Here is a 26021-nt window from a genome sequence, read left to right on the forward strand (position 1 = left end):
GCGGATCAAAAGAAAAAGGAAACTTGTTCAACAGATTTATTTGCATCCAACCTTGCGAGACTCTAAATGATGCTAAGGAGAGGCCAGCCTATTACGCGTAGTACCTGCACTTAATCTTTTTGGGAAAATACGTCAGTTTACACTGGTAAATACAATTTAACTGACTCATTTTGAAAAGGTTTAAAATTGATTTGAGTGCACATGGCACAAAAAGATTTTTATAACTTGGGATAATTATTTGAATATAAACTTGTAAAAGATTTACATATTTCTTATGCGTCCAGTAGCCCGGGTCTACACCGGGTTAAAGATCAATAAACACACCACATGATATAATCCCGCAGCGGTTTAACCCAAAACCGGCGGTTATACCTTAATATTTATGCACAACGGGTGTACGCCTACACCCGTATGCTTAGGTCGTGGCCATTTCGTAAAATGATGCCAAGGATATCCGGGACATGGTCATTAACCCCCCAAAGGCTTTAAGCAAACATAACAATTTTAACGGGTCATTTCAATGATTTAACCTACATTTGATTAAAGATTCAATGCCCGACCAAGCGATATTTTATATACCGTACCCCAAGCCCGTATAGGGAAAATAAATTAAAAGTATTTACCTGAGAAAGTATAGTCACAATAAGCAAGTGCAAATATCTTTTACTGGATCTCATATTCTAGAACGAAGGTTTATAATAACCTATTAGAATCCTAACGGGTCTTTAATTTAGCCTAAGCTTAGACCGGTTAGTTTTAAAGAAAGAATACGGTTCAACCGCATAATAAAGCGAAGACCGGTTTAGAATGTGGTTTTGACCCGACAAGCTTGCATGCTTGTTTAATATGGGTAACTTAAACACATTCTGGATTTTGAGACAAAGACGGTATGGTTTGACCCGTTTCGGCTAATATACGTAAACTAGTTACATAAGCCGATCCGAACGCGAAAAGTGCGTAACGAGTAACCATATGAATCATATACAAGTTCCCTAAGTTAATATGCACTAAATATGTTGTGACATCAGTAAGATATCTCCTATTATGCTCAAAATGATTTAAAACTCAAACTATGCCTCATAAGGGCATTTTGGTCTTTTTAAATGGTATAAAAGAGTTTAATTAGTAACCTGAGTTACAGGTCTGAATAAACCAGTAATTACACTCATTTTAATGGGTTATAACAGTAGGGTATCATATATATGTGAAATTTATTAATTATAACCATACTCTGCACCGAAGGGGCATTTTGGTAATTTCACATAAGCCTAAAAGGTCAAAACTGGAAATCTGAGTTTAAAACCTTTGTTTACTGTTATATATAAAAAAATTACTGAATATATAAGTAGGTATCAGACTTTATATATATAAACTAGTTTTGATACATACTATGTCGTTAAAACGCTTAAAAAGGCGATTTAGAGCCATTTCCGGGTTTTGTATAGAAAGCTGATATTTTTAATATTCCAGAAGGCTCAAAATAATTTATTTAACATATTGAATCAGTAGAAAAAGGTTTGAGGCCAAAAGGATTTATAAAACTCATTTTATAGCCCAAAAGGGCAAAACCGGCAATAACCGAACTAAGCTTAGAACTCTAAGTTATGCTCAGCCTAAAAATAAATAAAAATCTCCAAAAATCCCAAAATATTATTTTATATCAGTAAGTAAAAAGTTTGATATTAAAATTTGGGTTTAGATAGGCTATATGCTAATTACGCCATTTAATTACTAAGAAGGCTTCTAATTACGCTAATGAGCATAACTCTAAATCCAGACCTCAAACTGATGTCAAATTTTAGGTACAAGTTTATAAATCAGTAACTAAGGTGTCTACTCTTTTATATTTTCAATAATCATAATTTAAGGTGAAAAGGGCATAATAGTCAACATTTAGGCAATTAACGGAAACTTACATAATAATTGGATATCTAATGAACCAGGTTGTATAATCACAGAGGGTTATACTAACATGTAACTAGGTCCAAAAGAAGCTCTAAGGCAATCCTAAACTAGGTTTAAACGGGTCAGAACTGAAAGTCAAAGCATAAGTCAAACTATGCAACTTTCGGTTCCAAACCGAGCCTAAACTAAAAATTGTCGAGTTGAACATGTTTAGACATGTTCTTATATTAATTACCAAGTTATATTAATGATAAAACAGGTTACATGAATCCTACATTGCTAATTATGTATTAATTTGAAATAAAGCTTTCTGTTGACTTTTTGTAATTAGCTTTGACCCGACAATTGACATAGTTAGAGTGGGAATCAGAGAGTACCCTTTTAAGGGTTTGATACCCACATAATTACCTACTTATAGGTATTTTAAATTCGAGATTTGACTGGATAATTATTGAGTAATCTCGAAGTCAAACCTTAATTACGACGATTTGACTTTTAGCTAATTAACTAAGCTAAACTGAATTAAAGGAGGTTAAGGACACTTACAAGAGTCCTAATTATGATTAGGGATCCTAGGAGAAGGTGGTTGCTGTCCAGGGAGCTCCAGAGATCAAATGAAATGAGCTTGAGTGAAGTGATCAAAATGTTACAACTTCACTTCCTTAAATAGTGAACAAAATGACACAAGATCATGCCAAAGTAGTCTACTAATGTTGAAAGATCATCCCAGGTGTCCCTATGTTGCTATATACCAGTTACCAAGCCCCTGATTCCGAAAACCACACTACTAAGGCGGTGCAACAGGCTGAACAGGCAGCTGTCCAAAACCTGCTGCCAGCGACAGGCTTACGGACCGTAAGCTGAAGCCTTTGCGGTTCGTAAGCACCTTCTTGCGGACGGTAAGCCTATACGAATACGGTCCGTAACCGACCCTGGTTTGATGCGCCCAGGTATGCCTCTTACGGACCGTAAGCTTGGACCCTTACGGTCCGTAACCGATGGTCTGAGGATAAAAATTTTGCAACTTTCAAGTCTTGACCATGCAACTCTTACAAGTCCGAATCTCATGCTATCCTTTTCAGTTGAGGGTCTCTTTGCTCAGCCCTTGCATGCTTTGCATGCACTTACACCACTTTGGCTCTTTGTGTAAGGTTTTTGACGTGTCGGAATATCAAGAATTCACCTTTGGATTCTTATGGAGGTTGGCCATGCCTTATTAAACTAAATTCAACTTTTTTTAAACAAGAATTAAATCAGGATTTTGTAGTAACATTTTTAAAGAACCCAATTCCATATAAGAATGGAATTTATCTATTTAGGAACAACCGGTTAACATATTAGATGTTTATCATAACGATTTAAGGATCTTGGGATTTATAACTTGGGTCGCTCAGAGGTATTTTAATAACATGTCATCCTTCATAAATCCTACCATACATCTTTTATTTGATCCGGGTTCCTGACACGTTTGTCTTACATGACACGTGTCTTTATTTTATTGGGTATGATTTTACGAGGTGTTACACGGACCCACATGATGCGGGTCGGGGTCCACGGACCCCAATGTCTATCTTGAGACATTGTAGATCGTAAGTAAGATTTTAACAATTTCAACTTTGAAAAACTTCTTTCTGCAGATGCCATGGTGACTGGAATAGTTAACAGTATTCTATATGCAATGCATGCTTCTGGGAAATAATCATCTTCTTTCATATGCTCTAAAACATCTATAGGGTTGCTAAATTTACTGGTTAGTAATACACGAAAGAACTTAAGCTCCATATATAGTGCCTCGCCATCAATATCTGAGCTCCCTTCAAACTTGAGTGCATCTTCAAGACGATAACAAGACGACTTAGGATCTTCATCTTTAATAGTCCTCAACTTCTGTGGAAACAAAAAGCCAAATAACCCCTCATACCATTTGAATTGGTCAAATCATTTCTCTAAAGAAGCTATAGCTTAATCAACAATATATAAGAAATAATTTACTCTGAGCTCCCTCCAAAGTCTATACTAGTATCTCTTTTAGGACCTTTCTCGACCAATACTTTAAGCTCATCTGCATTAAGTCTTTCCCACCTTCTTGGATCAAATATATCCACACGTTCTTGCTCTTGTTGCTTTTCAACATTTTCTTGTTGCTTTTCAACGTCTTCTACTTCAACACATTCTTCCTCGTCTTCTACTTCCACGTTCTTGTTCTTGTTCCTATTCTATTTCTACTTCAACCTCTTCTTGTTGATTTTCAACATTAACTATAGGTGGATTAGGCGCCAAAAACTTTTGTATAGCACCAGCTTGAGATTTCACCAATTCTTCCGCTCGTTTCTTTTTTTGATGTTTTTGCCATCCGGATGCTTGTTTAGGAGCCATTAACGCCTAAAAATAATAATCGATGTTCAATTAACAAGAATTTCATACAATGATTCCTCCACTGATGGCAACTTATACAATGATATTTCTTTTACATACATTAATATTTAATACAAGGTTTACAAATTACAACCATTCACGAATCACAACACAACTGTCTAGTATGATTAATATACAATTTACATTGTTATTTGCAGATTACTGCGATCTATCAATATAAGACAATACTCAATAGTCAATTCAATACGATATGCCGTACACAGATACGGGCAACATGGTTCTGATGTTAACAACAATTAACAGACTAACAATTTAACAATTAACACAAAACTGACAAACGGACCTTTTGAGTTCTGAATCTTCTGGTCGATGTTCTTGTTCGCGTCTCTAATCGATGTTGTTCTTGTTCACATCTCTGAATCTTCTGTTGGCAGCAGCCCATGCCCAGTGATTCAATGAAGTTATGATGAAGTGATGATGTTCGACTGTTCGGACCTTTGATGAGTTTGTTCGTCTTATCCTTTCAGATTCTAGGAGTCCATGAAATTCTCGTCATGTGTTATAATTTTTATTAAAATCATATTAGTATTGGGCCAATAAACCTAATGTGTAGTGGGCTAAATTAAAAACCATTAAAATCATATTTGTATTAGTATTTTTTTAAATAATATATATATATATATATATATATATATATATATATATATATATAGTGGAGAGTTCAAATGAGAAGAAATTTTTTGTAAGAAGAAAAAAGAACAAATTGCAACCAATAAGAATGCTTTATTTTACTTCATTTAATATAAGTATTTAATGTTACTATAAGGGTACATTGGTAAATCTACATAGGTCATTAATTTGTAGTCTTTCTAATTAATAGCTAATACATTAAATTTTTTGTAACTTATCTTCAAAATATATATATTTTAAAAAAAATAAAATAAAATAATTTAAAGTGTAGGATAAATTAGAAGTTGTGTAGGATAAATTACGACTTGTGTAAGATAAATTTCAACGTGTAGGATGAATTTCGAAATATGTAGGACAACTTTTTGATGTGTGTAGGCAAAAAAAGTTAGTGTGAAAGATAATAGTCTTTATGACTAATTAATTAGTCAAAAATGATAATAAATGAGATAAGTGGAAAAACTCTTTAATGTTTTACAAAATTACCCTTTGTTCTTTTTCTTCTCAATTAATTTTTCTTCTCAAATGAACCTTCCCCTATATATATATATATATATATATATATATATATATGGTAGGGTTCATGCGAGAACCACCTTTATTGTGAGAAAAGTGAGAACCAATGTGAACACAACAAAATAACCTACAAAAACCTAAAAAAACCTAACCCCCCCCCCACCCACCCACGCTAAATGCTAAAAACTAAACCCCCCAAAAAATCTTAAAAAATCTAAAAAAACACACAAAAAAATTTAATTTTTAATATTTTTATGTAAAATATCGCTACTTTTAGTAGCAAAAAAAATTAATTTTTTTTATTTTTTTAACAACGAAATCCAGCGATTTTACATTAAAAAATATTAAAAAAAACATTGTGTGTTTTTTAGCTATTTTTAGGTATTTTTGGCTGTGTTCACATTGGTTCTCGCAATAAAGGGTGGTTCCTAAATAATCATTCTCCTATATATATATATATATATATATATATATATATATATATATATATATATATATATAATCATGTGTCCCTCGAAATCACGGGCCTTGTGCAGAAGTCCTTCCCGCACATCATGATAGCCTGCCCTGATTCTTTTGGTGGTAAAATTCATGATTTGGTGGTTAATTACTAGATTAGGAAAGGGTTTTGAATTTGGAGGGAATATATTAAATTAACAAGAGAGACTAACATTGTAAATAAAGATATGGGGGTATCTAGGTCTTTTCACATCAAAACAAACATCCATTAACAACATGGATGCTATTGTTCCAAACCGACAACCAGATGGACTCGATTATTCAATTTTGACAAAGAGAAACTGAACGTGTCATTGGGTGTTTGCCACAAAGACCGAAATTGTGGTTACTCTCATTTGTGGTTAGTCTTATTTCTAATACAACTTTAGTTCTCTTTGATTTGTGGTTAGTCTTATTTCTAATACAACTTTAGTTCTCTTTGATTTGTAGCATATTTTTTCTTCGTATCTATGATGAGTGTAAATTATTTATTTATTGAGGTAGATATTTTTTCTTCATATCTATAATGAGTGTAAATTATTTATTTACTGTTTGAAAGGCGGAATCAAACAAACAACCTAGAATCAGTAAAATCACAAATTATATCTGAGGAAGGAGTTCGAGTACGGTTTAGGATAACCTGAAAAATATTAATTTAGATATTAAATTTATTTCTTAATAACAAAAGTTAAATAAAATGATGAATAACTAACTTAATTAATATTAAATTTATTTCTTAATAACAAAGTTAAATAAAATGATAAATAACTAACTTAATTAAACCAAATATAAAATCATTTTTAATGGCATCAAATCCATCACAGCGAACCCATTTGAGCAGCCATGGTCTTAAACCTGTTTAGATTATATTATTTGAAATCGTTTTAAAATTTTACACACTATTTTCATGTTGTTTGTTGGGTCTATTTGACGAAATCGTTTTAATATTGTTTTATCTTTATTTTTATTTAAAAATTATATGGCATATCAATATATTTCTCTACCCGGGTTTCTACACGTCCATCGGACGGGTGTCCACCTAGAGTCATTAATGATTTCATTATAAACTACTAAGTTTATTTCTATATCAAACATGTACACTAACACATACTGTCTTTAACATTGTTTTATAAAGATATGTAACTAAATACAAAGAATTTAAATAATATATTATAATAAGTTTTTTAGTATTTGATTCCGATCGTTATTAGAACAAACCCGTGTATTCACACGGGTGTACATCTAGTACTGAGTTATAAGGTTTGGACTAAAATGGCAAGTTAAAAAGTTTTTAGTGAAAATACAAAAAAAAAAACCCCTATTATAACCGGGGTTTTTAGACGGAGTTAGACAATGTGATCAAATTGGCAAAAAATGTGAAAAGTCAGGAACTCAGAGGAGAAAACAAAACTATTTAGATTAAAGTGACAATTTGATACAAACCTCAAGGACTAAAATCGCAATTTACCTAGATGAATTCGATAATAATTTGAACTAGGGGTAGTTCCCGCGCTTCGCGGCGGGAGCGGCTCACTTTTAACAAATTTTAAATGAAAATGTAAACACAGTGATAACATGAATGATGGAATTCGGTCGGTATATGTTCGCTTTATTACGGTATCAGCACACACTCGTTATAAAACCCGCGCTCCGCGGCGGGGCGACCCAGTTTTTAATAAATTTTGTAGGCTCGGTATGTGTACTTATCTGTATATCTCCGAGTCTCATGTCTTGAAGGTCGTGTCTTATCACCTAATTGTGTATACATCTAAAGTTCCGTGTGTCGCGGCTACTTGTCCAAGTTAATCAGCTAATGTAATATTTATATCCCACGTCTCATATGTCGTGTTTAGGCATATATTAAATAAAATCATATCTGGTTTATGCATACCTAAAGTCCAAACTAATATATATGTTCTTATGTTTTCACATAAATATATATATAGTCGATTACGGTGTCTTAGGTCGTTATGTCTCACACTTGATACGCTATCGGTTAATCGTTTATACATATCTATATCCCCCGGGTGACTGTTGATGACCAAATCTGACCCGACTTGAAACCTCTTAATGAAAAGTTTTGTATTAGTAATAATGTATATCATTTAGTGAAGAAAGTTAAAATCACAAATTATATCTGAGGAAGGAGTTCGAGTACGGTTTAGGATAACCTGAAAAATATTAATTTAGATATTAAATTTATTTCTTAATAACAAAAGTTAAATAAAATGATGAATAACTAACTTAATTAATATTAAATTTATTTCTTAATAACAAAGTTAAATAAAATGATAAATAACTAACTTAATTAAACCAAATATAAAATCATTTTTAATGGCATCAAATCCATCACAGCGAACCCATTTGAGCAGCCATGGTCTTAAACCACCATCCCGACACTAACTGTGTTTGCCAAGAGGCGAACAACCACCAGTATCAACCGTCACCGATGACCACTGTTCACCGCTGACCGGATTTCACCAACAGTTAGCTCCCGAAGTTTTTATTCCCGACTCCGAAACTCTGCCGAACAACAAACAATATCCGGCGACGTCCTTGCTGCCGCCGATCATTACCGTCATTGGAACCACACGACAACCCTCAACAACTTCATGTCACCCGTGGTCTCTCTTGAGTTTCTCTCTCTCTTCCGTATCTCTTTCTACTTTCTATCATGTACTCTCTCCTCTCTAAATTGGAAGAAAATGAAGTAAAAAGGAGGAGAGTGATATGTATGTGTGTAGGGTAGAGAGAGAGAGAGGGGATAGTAATTGTGTATGGAGGTTTCTAGTTGATGTATAATCATATTGAGAGACCAAAGTCTAGTGCCATAAACACAAAATATCCCATAAAGCTGTGGTCAAAAAGCAAAGAACAAAAAGTTGGCTGGCGCAAAGTTGTGTTAGTAATTGATATATATATAATAATAATAATAATAATAATAATAATAATAATAATAATAATAATAATAATAATAATGTGACGTTGCTATTATTAATATAATAATAAATTTGTACAGTTTGTGTGGGCAGCACCGCCCTATTCCTTTTCTCTGGAAAACAATAAACACGTGTGTAATAAACACGAGAAACGATGGGTGATTTTAAATGGATGGGTGTCCCTACCAACCAATAACCTCCTTTCCTTTTAAAATAAAATGCAAACCCTCCATTTCTTTCCACCCTCCTTCCTTATCCATCACCACCAATAATAATAAAGATATTTTAATTAGGTATGTCGCCGCCCACCGGAAAGCCACCGCCGGAGAAGTCAAAGTTTCTCCAGACTTGCAATCGCTTGAGCCTATTTCTCAAAGAAAATAGCAACATCCGAGATCTCAATTTCGGCATCATCAACGCAAAATTTGATGCTACAGGTAGGTACAGTACAATTATGTTTAGATCTCATAATAAATAAGTGAATTATATATAAACTCATCTGTGAACTCGATTCAGGTGTGTTAGAGACAGAAGAAGCTAGGAGGACTATAGACCTGTTAAGCAGCGTAGGCGGTGAAAAATCAGCGCCTCCTGAATATGTTATCTTAGATTCTTCCAGCTGTGGAGTCGAAAACAAAGGTAGCTCATCAGTTAACAAGGCACAGATGACTATTTTTTACGGAGGACAGGTAGTGGTTTTAGACGATGTTCCGGCCGATAGAGCCAGAGATCTCATGTTAATCGCAAATAGCGGTCAGCCTCAGCCTCAGCCTCAGGTTAATGAAAAATCCGAATTGGCATCTAAAAATAAGTTGAAATCTGTTGGTGGTGGTCAAGGAGAGAAGGATTCAGATCTGCCGATTGCGAGAAGAGCATCTCTGCACAAGTTTTTGGCCAAGAGAAAAGACCGGGCCACCGTACGAGCAGCGCCTTATCAACTGCACAACCACTCTCCCGGTGGTTCGTCTTCCGGTAGTTTTGACCTTAATATGTAACCTAAGCAAGCTATCGGTTACTTTTTAGTGCGTGCGTAAACCAGAATTTGACTTCTATTTGGACTGCAATGTAACGTATTCATTTATCGGAGGACTTTGATGTAAATTTAATATGTTAGTATCATTCAAGAGTTTTGTTAGTCATCTTCTTTTGTTTGCTCTACCATATCATCATAGGATTTGTAGTATGTAATTGAATTTAGAAGCTACGGTAGTGATTTTCCGTACCTATGTCCAGCACAACTTTATTTGGTATACGAGATGGTATATTTTATAACAACAACAAACGTATCTAGTAAATCTCAATAAATAGCCAAATCATTTATAAGATCTGAAAGAGGTAGGATGTAGACAAATCTTACTATTATCTCTAAAGATAAAATGGTTGCTTCTGGTAAGACCTTCCACTCCTAAACAAACAAACGATATAAATATAAAGATATAAATACGCACAAAACTAAGAGGATAGAAATAGAAAAACTAAAATATAAAAAGGGTGAGAGAGTGAAATGAATAAAGATAAAATAAAGTAATTTAATTTGGTTTTAAAATAAAATGAAGCACGTGTCTCAAATATAAAAATATCGGTCTAAATTTAATGAATTCATCTCAATATAAAAATATCGGTCTAAATTTAATGAATTCTTTCATGTATGCTTGACAGCTTGAGTGGATCAATAATAGATTACAGAGCCATGAGTTAATAAGAAAAACAAATAGTCAAATCAGGCAAGAAGAATATTTGTGTCACGTTTTTCTTTCATCAATACGATTAGGTACTCGACAAAGACACTGTCGGCCACCTTAGCAAATTTTGTTATTTCAAGTAAAAAAGATATTAAATAATTACTTGGTTTTTTTTTGTTTGCAAATATTATAAAGTATAAATTACAAAACTCGTCCTTTATGTTGATACTAGATTGTAAAGTGTGTTCTTTGTCTTCAAAAAGTATAAAAAAACGTACTCGATGTTTGCAAACCATTGCACGTTATGTCCGTTAGCCCTAATACAGTTATTTTTCATGGTTAAATATGAATAAGTGGACCTCACATCAGTGGCGGAGCCACACTTTGAACAACGGTGTCGTCCGACACCATTGAATTTTGTGTAGCAAATACAACGTATAATAGGAAAAATTCGTGCGACACCATTGTTTTTTACGAGCGACACCATTGTGTTTTTACAAACGAGACCATTGTTTTGTTTTCTTCTAAAATAATTACATAATAAATTTATATTTCAAGAATTAAGCACAGTTACTTGAATTTAATTAGTATACTTTAAATCATTAAAGGTCCATGCTTAATTTTTATTTGAGTTAATTATTGTTTTCGTTCCTGTGGTTTGTCAAAAATCACTATTTCAGTCCATTAGTTTAAAAATTGTGATTTCAGTCCATTAGTTTAAAAATTGCGATTTAAGTCCCTGTGGTTTCACTTTCGTAACCATTTCAGTCCCTGTACTTAACAGAATAATGGATTGAAATGGTTACGAAAGTGAAACCAAAAGGACTGAAATGGTTACGAAAGTGAAACCACAAGGACTGAAATCACAATTTTTAAACTAATGGACTGAAATAGTGATTTTTAACAAACCATAGGGACGAAAACAGTAATTAACTCTTTTTATTTTTTTAATCCAGTAAGCATTATAGCCCTATGTCTAATTGGTTTTGTTCAATTGTTTAACCTAACAAGATATTTGATGATCATTTGAATGATGTTTGCACTTGTTTGTTGTAATGAAAAAGAGGTTTTTTTCAAGTTGCCATTGAAAACATTATGAATCATTTTCAAAACATGAAAAGGCGTACAGAGCAACTATTAAATTCATTTTATTACATATTTCAAATGACTTTGTAATTTGACCCGACTAGATCCGAACCGATCCAAAAAAGTTCGACTCCGGGTTACCATAAACCGGGTATCCATAAAAAATAACACCATAAGAAAAAATTTCTGACTCCGCCACTGCCTCACATAAAGGTATTTTGGTCATTCTACCCTATTTACTCAAATTAATAAATTAAAATCAAACTACTCTTAAATTCTCTCTCTCCCTACCAGATTTATGTATCTTTCTCTCTCTCTTTACTCAGCATCTTCATCTTCTCCAATCCTCTTAACATTTCAACCCTAAATCACCATACCTCCACGATCAACCAACACAAAAGTGGGCAAAGTCACAAGCTTTGCCTTAAAAGAAATCCCAAATACATCAAATTTCCGACATCCTTTTCGATTCTCTTTAGGATACGACACCGTACCGGCCATACTACCACCGTACTGCGGAATCCCGATGTTCCCGATCGCACTATCGTGATTCCCCTTTATGCTATCAGGTGATGATACAATTAAGTTGTTCTTTTCCACTACAAATCGACCCATTACTGATTGATAGTACAAACAAGTCAAGAACAGAAACCCTAGAAGTGATTTAGCCATGATAATCGATTGGTTTGAGCAAGATTAGGGTGGGATTAAAAGAACCCTAATAGATGAGAGTGTGTGTTGAAATCGGGGATTCTGTGTGAAGAAAAATGTTGAACGTGTAAGCGAACAAGAATTGTTGAGTTTTGATGAGGAAAATGGTGTTGTATAAATAACGTACTCGATCAATTGTAGATCAGCTTTCGTTGAATCCTTCACTTCTCTCCATCCTTTTGGGATGAACAAAAACGCTTCTCCGCCGTCACGGCGGAGCTCGTCGCCGGTGAGAAATTAACAATCGTAACAATAATCTGTTGAGATTCCGGTGACGGTTTTGCCCTAATTTGGCTACTGTATGTGTGTGTGTATGTTTTGTAGGTGTGAAATCTGATGTATGGTGTGTTTGTAGGTGTAACAATCAATCGTAGGGGCAGATGTTAGTGGTGGGTTGTGGCTGTAGGGGGCAGATGTTAGTGGTAGGTTTGAGTGGCGGTGAGATGTCGTGTGGGGTGTGTGGAGGTGGTGGTGGTTTAATTGAGTGTATGGAGGTGGTGGTAGTGGTCCGGTGGGGTGCATGGAGGTGGTGGTAGGTGGGTGGTGGTGGTGATGGGAATAGACGGTGGTGGTGAGAACAGTGATTGTTAGAGAGAGAGGTGTTTATGTATAGAATAACAAAATACATATAATAATTTAAGACTTTTTTTCTTTATTATGTTAATGATTATTTATTTTTGTATTTAGAGTAAAATGATCAAAATACCCTCATGTGGGGTCCATTTGGTCATATTTAACCATAAAAATTAACTGAGTTAGGGCTAAAGGACATATCTTGCAAGGGTTTGCAAACATCGAGTATGTTTTTTGTACTTTTTGAAGACAAAGGACACAGTTTGCAATGTAGTGTTAACATAAAGGACGATTTTTGTAATTTACTCTATTACAAATTTGGTTTCAGTGGTTTACTAATTACAGAGTTGGTCCTAGTGGTTGCAAATTTAGCACTCGGGTGATCCTTATCACCAACCCATGTTAATTTTCTCAGTGAAATGTATACGAAATGACTAGATTTCCCCTGAACAATAAAAAAATAAAAATTGCTCACTCTCATCTTCTTCCTTCCTTCCCTCCATCTCTCTAAAACCCACCACCACTGCCACCACCTTCAACCCACCACCACTACCTTCAATCCACCACCTCCACTGTCACCTTCAGGAACTGGAGGCGAGTCAATCACGTGCGATGGTGCATTTTCCTTCTTTCCCTTCTTCTTGCTAGGCGTCGGGGCAGCAGCCTCAGGTGCCGGAGATGTAACATCCCGTGTTACGAAAGTCAAAGTTAAAGTCAAGATTGAAGTCAAAGGAAGAAAAGATTTCTAATTGCGATCTGTCACTCCTTGCTTAATTATTGTTTTGACTTCTTTGACTTGCAATCGAATCTTTTGTTTTATTTGCTTTAGTTGTATTATGTGGAGTATCTGTTAATAATCGAGATTTAATCGATGTTTATCGCTTGTCTTATCGTTTTATCGACTATCGCATCGCAATCACATTCGCAACCCGAATTATGTGTTCTGGATATTGTTTTACGTGTGTGTGCTCTTTATGTGTTACTTGTGCATGTTTAATTATGTTTATGTTTGTGGTGATTAATCGAAATGCAATCGCAACTCTATCGCAATCGAATCGCAAACGACAAACGCCAGTTATTTAGGATGATTGTATATTAGATATAGTAATTGAGTGTTTATTATTATCCTATCGCATCGCTCGCCCGAAACACATCGCAACGCTCAACACGCGAATCGAAACGACAAAACTCAACGCGCCGGACGCCAGGATCGAGTCGCCAACCGATCGAGTGGCCATCCGATCGGATTGCCACCCGATCAGTGACCAATCCAACTCTGCGCACTTTCCTCTTTTGGAAACCCTATAAATACCCTCCTGTCACATCACGTGACAACTCGTATTTCAAACCTCTTTATATGTTTAATGTAACGTTATGTGACTATGTGACTTGGTTGATTTATTTAATGTTATGCTATGTGTTTATGTGTAACAAATGTACGTAACCCAAATCGCATAACAACCATTCAATCGCACAAGCCCGTTTTGGCCGTATTTCTTGTACTCGGACCAAGGGCAGCTCATGATGGGCTGACCCACTCTCTTTTACACACATAACACTTAGGAGAAAGGGTTACTCCTCATAACTTGCAAAAACACACACACACAAAACCCTAATCTCTTTTTCCCCCTCTCTCGAAGCTGACGGAAATTCTCATAGCCGAAGCCATCTCGTGAAGCTTTCTTGATCGGATCACCTTTGTGTTACCTTCTAATCGGTTAGTGTTCTATTGCTGATTTCATGATTGAATGATGTTATGATTCATATGTATTACATGATGGGTTAGGGTTGGTATGTGTTTGATTGTGATGAAAAATTTATGTGGTATGATGTTCATGAAAATCGATTCACATGTGTATGATGTTAAAGAACCGAATACATGATAATCGGCTGGGATATATAATCAATCGGATGAATGTTGTGATTGTTATGATTAGGATGCATGCTAGTAATCAAGTTCGTGAGCCGTGTTGATGATTATGATCGATGTTTATGTTTAGAATATGATTAGAGTTCATATGAATTAATGGAGATTTGCTTGGTTTGATCGAGATTATGCATGGTTGAAACTGTTAGCATTGATTGATTGAATGGAAATTTGGAAACTTTTGAATGATTGTAACAGAATAGCATAATATCCGGATAAGTAAAACGAATCGCACAAGCCTCTCGTTCGCACAAGATCAGGTCACACAAGACCAGACCTGATTGCACAAGACCAATCGCACAACACAAACGCACAAGCTAAGTACAACCGTCTAGGCTCAGGGTACTGTTTAGTGATGCATGATCGCACAAGACATTGTGGATCGCATAAGACAGTGCCGATCGCACAAGGCTTGGACCACACACAGACAATCGGACTGTTGGGCCTTAAAGCCCAATATCCACTCGCACAAGTCTTCCGGATTGCACAAGTCGTCCGGATCGCACAAGACTCATGTTTATTGTTTGGGCCGTTTACATGCTGGACTGCTTATATTTTATTGGGCCGGGTATTATTGGGCTTCAACGGGTGAATCGCACAAGACTGTTAGACTTGTGCGAGCCCATTCTTTTGAATCGCACAAGTCGGACATGTTATGTACTTGACTGTTACGTGTTTGCCATGATCCATACGTGCTCGAAACCTGTTAGTTATGTGTAAACATACGTGCATTACTTGAACCTAGTCCTGACTTGTATGGTAACCATGCTAGGACGTGGTTGACCACTTATAACTCAAGTACCCTTTTCGTGTATCTGCCGAGCAAACCAAGGTGAGTTCACACTCTTACCAAGGCATGGGATTCCCGGGGTTGGGAATGGGATTGAATGATTACTTGTACATTTATCGTTACGGGAATACGTACCACTGACCTCGTTAGGGAAAGGTCACTTATAGATACAGCTAGACTAGTAACACATGGGAAGCCCCCACTAATCTTCGCACACATGCCTGGAAAGGCCGCGATACGAATACTAATCTTCGCAAACATGCCTGGAGGGCCGCGGTACAAATACAACTAGTCTAGAATACATGGGAAACCCCCACTAATCTTCGCAAACATGCCTGGAAGGCCGCGATACAAATAAATATGATACATGGTTTACAAAACGAATACGTGAATTACGAAACGAATACTATAACTAAACAACCAACTGTGAACTCGCTCAACTTTGTTGTTGACTCGTTGTTACATGCCTTACAGGTCATTAGGTACTCATGGAGCTTGCACTGGGAGGCACAGTCGTTGTGGACATGGATCGTGGATGCCACGTTAAACATTTATGACATTTCAAACTTATTACTTGAGTTGGGTTTTACATTTATGCTTCCACTACACACTTGATAATGTTTGGTTTTTGAACACCTTTAGTATTGATGAATGACTTTTACTTAATACTTATAATGTTCAATACGATTGGTGGCTTGATCCTGGTCATGTCACGCCCCCATGCGGTGGTACTCCGCGTGTGGATTTTGGGGGCGTGACAGATTGGTATCAGAGCCATTGGTTATAGTGAACTTGGTTTTAATAAGGGGAAAATGCTTTTATTGAAACCAGACTATAACCTGTACAGTGCTCAACGATCCACAACGACGCTTCGCTCCACGTGCAAGACTCAACATTCTAGGTGATATGGTATATGTTTTATTGCCTACTTGCTAGATTACATAGAACTTTGCTCATGGTATGCTTAGATACACATAACCACTATTGCTTGAGAACACTTGTGTGCTTACTCTCTTCTGTCATCACACTTTTCGCGAACCTCTCTCACTTATGTTCCCTTGATATGAAGATCATGAGTGGACGCGTTAACATGACTCAAGCCCAGTTGACGGCTTTGATTAACGAACAAGTTTCTGCGGCACTTGCAGCCGCACAAGCAGGAGGTATACCCTGCAGTCGCAAACTCACTCTAAAGATCCTACACTCCTAAACCAATTCTTGTGTTAAACCTTGTCCTGTTCTTATACACAACAGGTCAACACGCTCAGCTACCTGTTTGCACTTTCAAGAATTTCATGGACTGTCGTCCTAGCACATTCAGCGGCACTGAAGGAGCAGTTGGACTCCTCCATTGGTTCGAAAAGCTCGAGTCCGTATTTGAGATGTGTGAATGCCCTGAGGCTCGCAGGGTAAAGTACGCCACTGGTACTCTCGAAGGCATTGCGCTGACCTGGTGGAATGCGCAAGTTCAGATTTTAGGATTCGCAGCTGCTAACGCCACCCCTTGGAACGATTTCAAGGAACTAATCAAGCGGGAATACTGCACTCGGGATGACATCCACAAGTTGGAGGTGGAATTCTTTAATCTGAAAATGGCGGGTCGGAGATTGAAGCTTATACTAAAAGGTCAAATGAGCTGGCCATCTTGTGTCCAACTATGGTGGACCCTCCTATCAAGCGTATTGAGTTGTATCTCAAAGGGCTAGCACCAGAAATCCAAAGTCATGTGACATCGGCCAACCTTGATAATATCCAGGATATTACACGCCTTTCTCATCGCCTCACAGAGCAGGCAATGGAACAGAACAAGCTGCACAAACGTATCGGTGCTACTAATGCTACTACTTCCGCTACTCCCAGTGACAACAAGCGGAAATAGGATGGGGATTCCAGCAAGGGTTCAGCTACAGCTCAGTCCCAGGTACAGCAGCGAAAGACTGAAAACTACCAGAGCCCTAGTCAGCAATCTTCTGGTAGTCAAAGACAGGGTGGATATCGAGGAAACCTCCCAAGGTGCAATACATGCAACTGGCACCACAATGGCCAGTGCAACAAGGGTCGTTGCCAGAGGTGTCTCAAGATGGGTCATGAAGCGAAAGATTGCAGGAGCTCGCGACCTGCGAACCAGTAACAACAACCACCAGCTCCACGAAACCAGCAGCAACAACAGCATCGAGGCAACAGGGGATGCTATCAGTGTGGTGCTGAAGGCCACTTCAAGCGAGACTGCCCCCAGTTAAACCAGAATCAGAACAACAACAACAATAATCAGGGCAATGGGAACAACAACGGTGGAAACAATGATAACAATGACGCTAGGGGTCGAGCATTTGTGCTGGGTCAGGGTGATGCAAGGAATGATCCTAACGTAGTGATGTGTAAGTTCCTTCTCGACGACTTTTATGTTACTGTATTATTTGATTCGGGTGCGGATACCAGTTATGTGTCTCTAAAAGTTAGTCAATTGTTAAAGCGTACACCAACACCCTTAAACACCAAACATGTCGTATGTCACGGCCCCGACCCGGTTTGACCCGTTTCAGGAGCCGCGGGACAGAAATCATGCGGTATTTAAATTTTAGGCGACAGCGGAAGTCTTTTTAAAACAAGATCTTTTAATAATTAAAACTGCCCGTTTTATAACTGAGGGACAAAATCCCTTAATTTACAATAATGTGATTTCTCCGGGAAATCTTTATTTTCAAAACATGTTTCTTTTATTTATTTACAATGAGCCACTTTTCTAAGCTGGGAGTGCTTCACGGCACTTCTCTTTCTTTGCTCACAACATATCACCTGAAACATGTTTGAAAAAAGTTTTGTCAGCGGGGAAATACTGAGTGAGTTCATTCAGTTTTTAGGAAATGACCCATAGTTATAAATTACAGCATAAGAGCGATTACAATGGTTCCTATCCTATCTTTATCTGGCCTTCTGTCACAATGGTGACAAGTCACAATGGTGACGATGGTCATACCACTATTAGGTCAATGAACTCTAATAGTGACGTTCCTCTCTAGTAGGTCAATGAACCTAACTGGGAGAAATAGTAATGTGCACAATACCCCACTAACCAATAAATCAAGATATCCACGACTTAGTCCCTGTAATTATAACACTTTGAAAATAATTTGAGGTATTGTAAAACAGTTGATAAAAAGAGAATGACTCACATTGCAGATTTAACGAGCAGTGTATAAGCCTTACTGATTTGCCTGTGATTAACCTAATTTAAATAATAATGCACACACACAACCGGGTTAGTGATCAATACAACATTTACAATAACTCACGAGATCAAATTCTCACAACGAACGACAAAGTGCGATACTTAAACATCCATCGATTTAACGACGAACGACAAAGTATAAACCTATGTGGGCGGCACTTAAACATCCATTGGATATATTGATCAGTCAGAAAATGAATCGTAATAGCGATTGAGTTATTACCCTGATTGCGGCAGCACTTCGTGAATTGTGTGTGTTTGTGAACAATTTCTATGATATCTCAGAGCATAATTCGAATTTTAACGTCGTTTCAGTGTCAGAATTCAAGTCCCAAGGCCCTCTATTTATACTCAAAAATTGCACCCCCCGCTAGTCGCGGAAGAATCCGTGTCACGTGCCGCGTATCGCCTGTGGTGACATTTTTAGGGTAGGGTAGGTACGTGTCCAACTAGCTCAGGTGAGTCGACAGTTTCGATAAATTTAATTTAGACAGCGAGTTTTGATGATAATTATCAATTAGGGTTTACCCCCTGAGTTTTAGGGGCCCTAATCCTGTTTCCGATTGTTCTAAAAATTTTAGGGTTTATGCGGAATTACTTGGGTTCCTCAATTAGGGTTTCCTTAATAGATAATTAACACACTAAGTATTAATTTTAGTGAGAGTTGTTACATCCTCCCCACCTTAAGAAAAATCTCGTCCTCGAGATTTATTGGAATTGTTGAGGATACTTTCTCTTCTCTTCTGATTCCCGTTTGCAAGTGTATTAGGGTCCTATCTTTGAATCCCACTTTACTTGAACTAACACTAATCGTTTGGGTTTTGAGAAACTTGATCTTTCTATCTTCAATTTGTAGTGGTTTCTCTACAAATTCAGCTTTTTATTTACCTCTACATCTTAAAGAGGTACTACCAGGGATTCGTCTGTGAGACATTTCTTGTGATTGGATACATGAAACACATCATGTACTCCTGCTAACTCTTCTGGTAGTTGTAAACGATAAGCTACTGGTCCTATTCGTTGGATTACTGGAAATGGTCCTACGTATCTTGGACTTAGCTTCTTTTCTTACCGAATTTATAAATTCCTATCCAAGTAAATACTTTCAATAGCATTTTGTCTCCAACTCGAACTCCGACGGCTCTTGTTTATTATTTGTATAACTCTTCTAACCGTCTTCAGCCTTTCCTTCGTGATACTAAATATCACAGTCGTAGTCACCGAGGATTTCCTTTTCCTCATGTTTAATTCTTGTTGCTCAAATATGTATCTTAAATTCTTATGCCCCATATGGATAATAAACTTGCTTAGATAATGTTTCCTAATCTTAAGGGTAACTTGTGGCTTCTAATTTTTTTAAGTTTACAAGTGGTATGGCTTTCTTCGTGCTTTTGCAATTACCTTGATGCATACACAATTACCTTTTTGTGTTGCATTACCATACATCCAAATTCTAGCTTTGAAGCATCCCAGTATACTTTAAAATCTTCTGTTCCTTCTGGTAAGGCTAGGATTGGGGTATTTGTTAATTTATGCTTTAAGATCTTAAAGGCTTCTTTTTTGTTTATGTTCTTATTTAGAGTTAGCTGTTTTAGCTTAGTTAAGGATATATCTATCTAAGAGAATCCTTAATAAACTGCCTATAGTATCTGGCTAAATTTACAAAATTCCTAATTTCCATTTAGGAATTGCGAAACCTTCCATTTTAGTAATTTGCTGCTATCTTAGCAGGACCTAAGTGAATACCTTCATGATTCATCATGTGACCTTACGTGGTTTATTTCCTGTAATCATAAATACTTCTTCGGCGGGTGCCTGGATTTTCTATAAAGTTCTTATCACCGAGAACTCGAGCAGGGTTGGCTACTAACCAATCCATTTCTAACACAACATCAAACTCGGCTAATTTCATAGGAATTAGATTGGCGAAGAATTATATAACCTGAGAGTTCTATATTTTCCTTTTTGCCTTTTCGACTGTAAAGATTTGCCTAAGTTTGATTAATGATAAGTTAAGAGTTTGACAGAATGAAGTATTTATAAAACTTTGGTTTGCACCAGAGTCAGATAATACTTTTTGTGTAAACGTTGTAACCTAGGATGTACCGGCTATTACATCTGGAATGAGCTCTGCTTCCTGAGCAGTCAATTGAAAGGCTCTTGCATTCCTTTTTGCTTCTTCTGCAGGTTTGGCTTTAGTGTCAGATGGTTTGTTTAGTTTTGGACAATTTGGCCTAAGATGTCCAGTTTCTCCACAGTTGTAACAAACTGAAAATTTCTTCCTCCTGCAGTCTTCTTCCTGATGCCCCGGAATTTTGCAAAAATTGCAGTATCATGTGCATCTTCCAAAATGCTTTCTTTTGCAAAAATTGCAAAATGGACTAGTGGAAGATTGCCCATTCCCTCCTTTCTTGAAATCGTTATGGTTATCCGAACGGATTACCTGGGTAATCTTTTGGGCTACTTCCTTCCTTCTATTTTCTTCTCTTGTCCGTACTAGTTCGTCAGTCAGAGTATTGGCTAAATCCACCGCATCATCAATCGTGCGAGGTTTCGCAGCTTTGATGATGTTACGGATTTCAGAAATCAATCCCCAAATATATCGAGAAATAAGTACCGGCTCTGGCGAAGCCAGGGTTGGTACTACTCGAGCATACTCGAAGAATGTCGTAGTATACTTTCGACAATCTACATCCACCATCCGGTGGGTTAGAAACTTGTTTGTCATTTGTTCCTTTTCATATTCGGGACAGAATTTTCTTTCTACCAAGCTCTTAAATTCTTCCCAGTTCATAGCATACGCCATCCTTCTTCCTTTTGATTGTAACACCGTATTCCACCATTCTAGCGCCCCTTCTTTGAAAAGATTTGACGCGTACATGACCTGATCATCCTGAGCACATTTACTTATGGCAATTACTGCCTCAGTTTTCTCTAACCAACGCAGTGCCGCAGTCGCTCCTCCATTGCCTGCAAACTCAGTGGGTTTACAAGCAAGAAATTCTTTGTAAGTGCAACCGGGCGTTGCAGCTTTCATTTTCTTAGGGAGCGGTGCTTGTTGTGGTTCATTGTCATGATTAACATGATCATTGCCTCCGTTTACGCTATTACTGAAGTTATCTTCAGAAATACGTTTGCTAGGAACGAGTTGTTGTGGTTCTATTGGATTTTTAACAGCAGCAACGATTGCTGGAATAGCGTTGGCTATCCCTTGAGCTATCATTGTTGGAATAGTGTTGGCTATCCCTTGAGAAACGATATTTTCTATATCCTGCCTAGTCATATATTGATCCCCCGGTTGTTGCTCAGAATTATTAACTGGTTCATTATTCGCGTTTTCCATCTGATAATTAATGTATATATATATATATATATAATTTATTAGTATCAACAATTATACCTAAAATTATCATATAAATTTCACAATATACATATAACCAAATTATCGATTTCTTGATTCCTATTTTTATATTTTATAGGAGACATTAATACACATTTTTACCTTGTAATGATTTTACAGATTGATTTTTGCTATTACTATTTTACAAGCACAGTTCCATAGATCCCCTATCCTGTGGTCAGATGATATTCTAGTAACGGCGTTCCCACTCATCGTAGTTCCAGGAGATCTGTCCCCCAATCTCTTGGATCCTATTCCCAGTATCCATTAGTTCTTCACCAAAGCGAAGTTCAGCCGTATTCTTGTTACTCATTGGTGGATTTAGTAAAGGTTCTAGATTGAACTGAGGAAAAAGCTTATAGGGATTGTTTTGTAACTGTATTTCATTAGTCAACCATTCGTCTATTCCGAAAGGTTGCGAGTGGATTGAAGGGTTTGGAATAGCTGGTTCTAAGTTCATTGGTAGTTGTGTTTCAAAAGAGTGAATAAAAACATTTTCATTATCAGGCTTAATAGTATTATAGCTTGCCATTATAAAATCTAACTCTTCCTGAGATGGTAACTTTTCAATTTGCCTAGAACTTTCCCCAATTTCTATTTCCTTGGGCTTGGGTTTCTCGAAAGGTACAACGTTGAATTCTATAGGTTCCTCTATGTCTGGTATATATCTATTGAAATCTCTGGAAACTTCTATTCTTACTGGATAGAGATTTAAATTCTGAAGGGCCTCAGACAAGTTACTCATGCTGTTTAGCAAAATAGACATAGTCAGAATTTATAAAATTTATAGAAAACTTTTTAAATATTACTTCCTACTGGGTACTATTAAAATAACTGAAATTTACATCACACGAGGTTTTATTTGTAAATTTTATGATTTTCTTGATAAGACTTCTAGACTGTAGATAATAAAGGTACTAATACTTGAGTCAAATTATTTAAGAATTTGCATTACTGGCTACATTGACTTAGCATATAAAGATCTGCTCATACTGTACACAATTAGTCAGATAAATAAACAAATAATCTTAAAATAGCAATTAATGGAAATTAAGTATTTTCTAAATACTTAATTGGCTTAAATCAGTGGCTTGAGAAGTAGCTCTGATACCACCTTATTTCTGTCACGGCCCCCGACCCGGTTTGACCCGTTTCAGGAGCTGCGGGACAGAAATCCTGCGGTATTTAAATTTTAGGCGACAGCGGAAGTCTTTTTAAAACAGGATCTTTTAATAATTAAAACTGCCCGTTTTATAACTGAGGGATAAAATCCCTTAATTTACAATAATGTGATTTCTCCGGGAAATCTTTATTTTCAAAACATGTTTCTTTTATTTATTTACAATGAGCCACTTTTCTAAGCTGGGAGTGCTTCACGGCACTTCTCTTTCTTTGCTCACAACATATCACCTGAAACATGTTTGAAAAAGGTTTTGTCAGCGGGGAAATACTGAGTGAGTTCATTCAGTTTTTAGGAAATGACACATAGTTATAAATTACAGCATAAGAGCGATTACAATGGTTCCTATCCTATCTTTATCTGGCCTTCTGTCATAATGGTGACAAGTCACAATGGTGACGATGGTCATACCACTATTAGGTCAATGAACTCTAATAGTGACGTTCCTCCCTAGTAGGTCAATGAACCTAACTGGGAGAAATAGTAATGTGCACAATACCCCACTAACCAATAAATCAAGATATCCACGACTTAGTCCCTGTAATTATAACACTTTGAAAATAATTTGAGGTATTGTAAAACAGTTGATAAAAAGAGAATGACTCACATTGCAGATTTAACGAGCAGTGTATAAGCCTTACTGATTTGCCTGTGATTAACCTAATTTAAATAATAATGCACACACACAACCGGGTTAGTGATCAATACAGCATTTACGATAACTCACGAGATCAAATTCTCACAACGAACGACAAAGTGCGATACTTAAACATCCATCGATTTAACGAAGAACGACAAAGTATAACCCTATGTGGGCGGCACTTAAACATCCATTGGATATATTGATCAGTCGGAAAATGAATCGTAATAGCGATTGAGTTATTACCCTGATTGCGGCAGCACTTCGTGAATTGTGTGTGTTTGTGAACGATTTCTATGATATCTCAGAGCATAATTTGAATTTTAACGTCGTTTCAGTGTCAGAATTCAAGTCCCAAGGCCCTCTATTTATACTCAAAAATTGCACCTCCCGCTAGTCGCGGAAGAATCCGTGTCACGTGCCGCGTATCGCCTGTGGTGAAATTTTTAGGGTAGGGTAGGTACGTGTCCAACTAGCTCAGGTGAGTCGACAGTTTCGATAAATTTAATTTAGACAGCGAGTTTTGATGATAATTATCAATTAGGGTTTACCCCCCTGAGTTTTAGGGGCCCTAATCCTGTTTCCGATTGTTCTAAAAATTTTAGGGTTTATGCGGAATTACTTGGGTTCCTCAATTAGGGTTTCCTTAATAGATAATTAACACACTAAGTATTAATTTTAGTGAGAGTTGTTACATCGTAGAGTTAGCTTATGGTAAAAGTCTAGAGGTCACACACATAGTTCAGGGTTGTAATCTTATCCTCGCCGGTCAGACTTTCTCTATCGATCTCATTCCCATAGTTCTGGGTAGTTTCGACATCGTTATCGGGATGGATTGGTTATCTCAACAACAAGCAGAGATCTTATGCAAGGAGAAGATTGTTCGTATCCCTCGTTCCGGTCAGGAACCTCTCGTGATTCAAGGCGATAAGAGTGGTACCGTGGTGGGCATCATCTCTTTTCTAAAGGCCCAGAAGTGTTTGCGAAAGGGCCACACCGCTATTCTAGCGCTTGTTACTGACGCATCAAAGAAAGAGAAGAGACTGGAGGACATTCCGGTAGTACGCGACTTTCCTCAGGTGTTTCCTGAAGATTTACCTGGGCTACCGCCTCATCGCCAGGTCGAATTCCAGATCGAGCTAGCTCTAGGAGCAGCACCAATAGCTCGTGCACCGTATCGCTTAGCTCCATCAGAACTGGAAGAGCTATCCAAACAACTGCAAGAACTCTTGGATAAGGGTTTCATTCGTCCTAGCTCTTCTCCTTGGGGAGCTCCAGTGCTATTTGTGAAAAAGAAAGACGGTACCTTCAGGATGTGCATCGACTACCGTGAGCTCAACAAGGTGACTGTGAAGAATCGTTATCCTCTTCCACGCATTGACGACCTGTTCGACCAATTGCAAGGGTCGAGCTATTATTCGAAGATAGATCTGAGGTCAGGCTACCATCAACTAAGAGTCCGGGATGAGGACGTCTCAAAAACAGCATTCAGAACTCGTTACGGCCACTACGAGTTTCTAGTTATGCCATTCGGGTTAACAAACGCGTCTGCGGTCTTCATGGATCTTATGAACAGAGTGTGCAAGCCAAACCTGGACAAGTTTGTGATTGTATTCATCGACGACATCTTGATCTATTCTACGAGTCAGGAGGAACATGAACAAAAATTACGACTCATTTTGAAACTACTTCGAGCAGAACAGTTGTATGCAAAGTTCTCGAAATGCGACTTCTGGCTTCGTGAAGTCCATTTTCTAGGCCACGTGGTAAACAAGGACGGGATTCATGTTGATCCATCCAAGGTAGATTCGATTAAAAACAGGCCTGCACCGCGTACACCAACGGAAATTCGCCAATTCTTCGGTTTGGCAGGGTACTACAG

General features: G+C 37.1%; 1 protein-coding gene across 1 annotated transcript; it reads left to right on the forward strand.

Annotated features, from left to right (window-relative positions):
• The first annotated feature begins 9130 nt into the window (after positions 1-9130).
• Positions 9131-10060, forward strand: LOC110913063 (protein TIFY 11B). The gene is made up of 2 exons (XM_022157930.2): positions 9131-9358; positions 9438-10060. The coding sequence occupies exons 1-2, from the start codon at positions 9217-9219 to the stop codon at positions 9914-9916; spliced, it is 621 nt and encodes a 206-aa protein (XP_022013622.1). The 5' UTR covers positions 9131-9216; the 3' UTR covers positions 9917-10060.
• Positions 10061-26021: the final 15961 nt, after the last annotated feature.

Source organism: Helianthus annuus, chromosome 15 (assembly GCF_002127325.2).
Source record: "Helianthus annuus cultivar XRQ/B chromosome 15, HanXRQr2.0-SUNRISE, whole genome shotgun sequence".
NCBI classification, from domain to species: Eukaryota; Viridiplantae; Streptophyta; class Magnoliopsida; order Asterales; family Asteraceae; genus Helianthus; species Helianthus annuus.

Coding starts and splice junctions, on each gene's coding strand:
- LOC110913063 (XM_022157930.2), top strand. CDS start 9,217: ATGTCGCCGCCCACCGGAAAGCCACCGCCGGAGAAGTCAAAGTTTCTC. Junction 9,359..9,437: donor CGCAAAATTTGATGCTACAG/GTAGGTACAGTA, acceptor AACTCGATTCAG/GTGTGTTAGAGACAGAAGAA.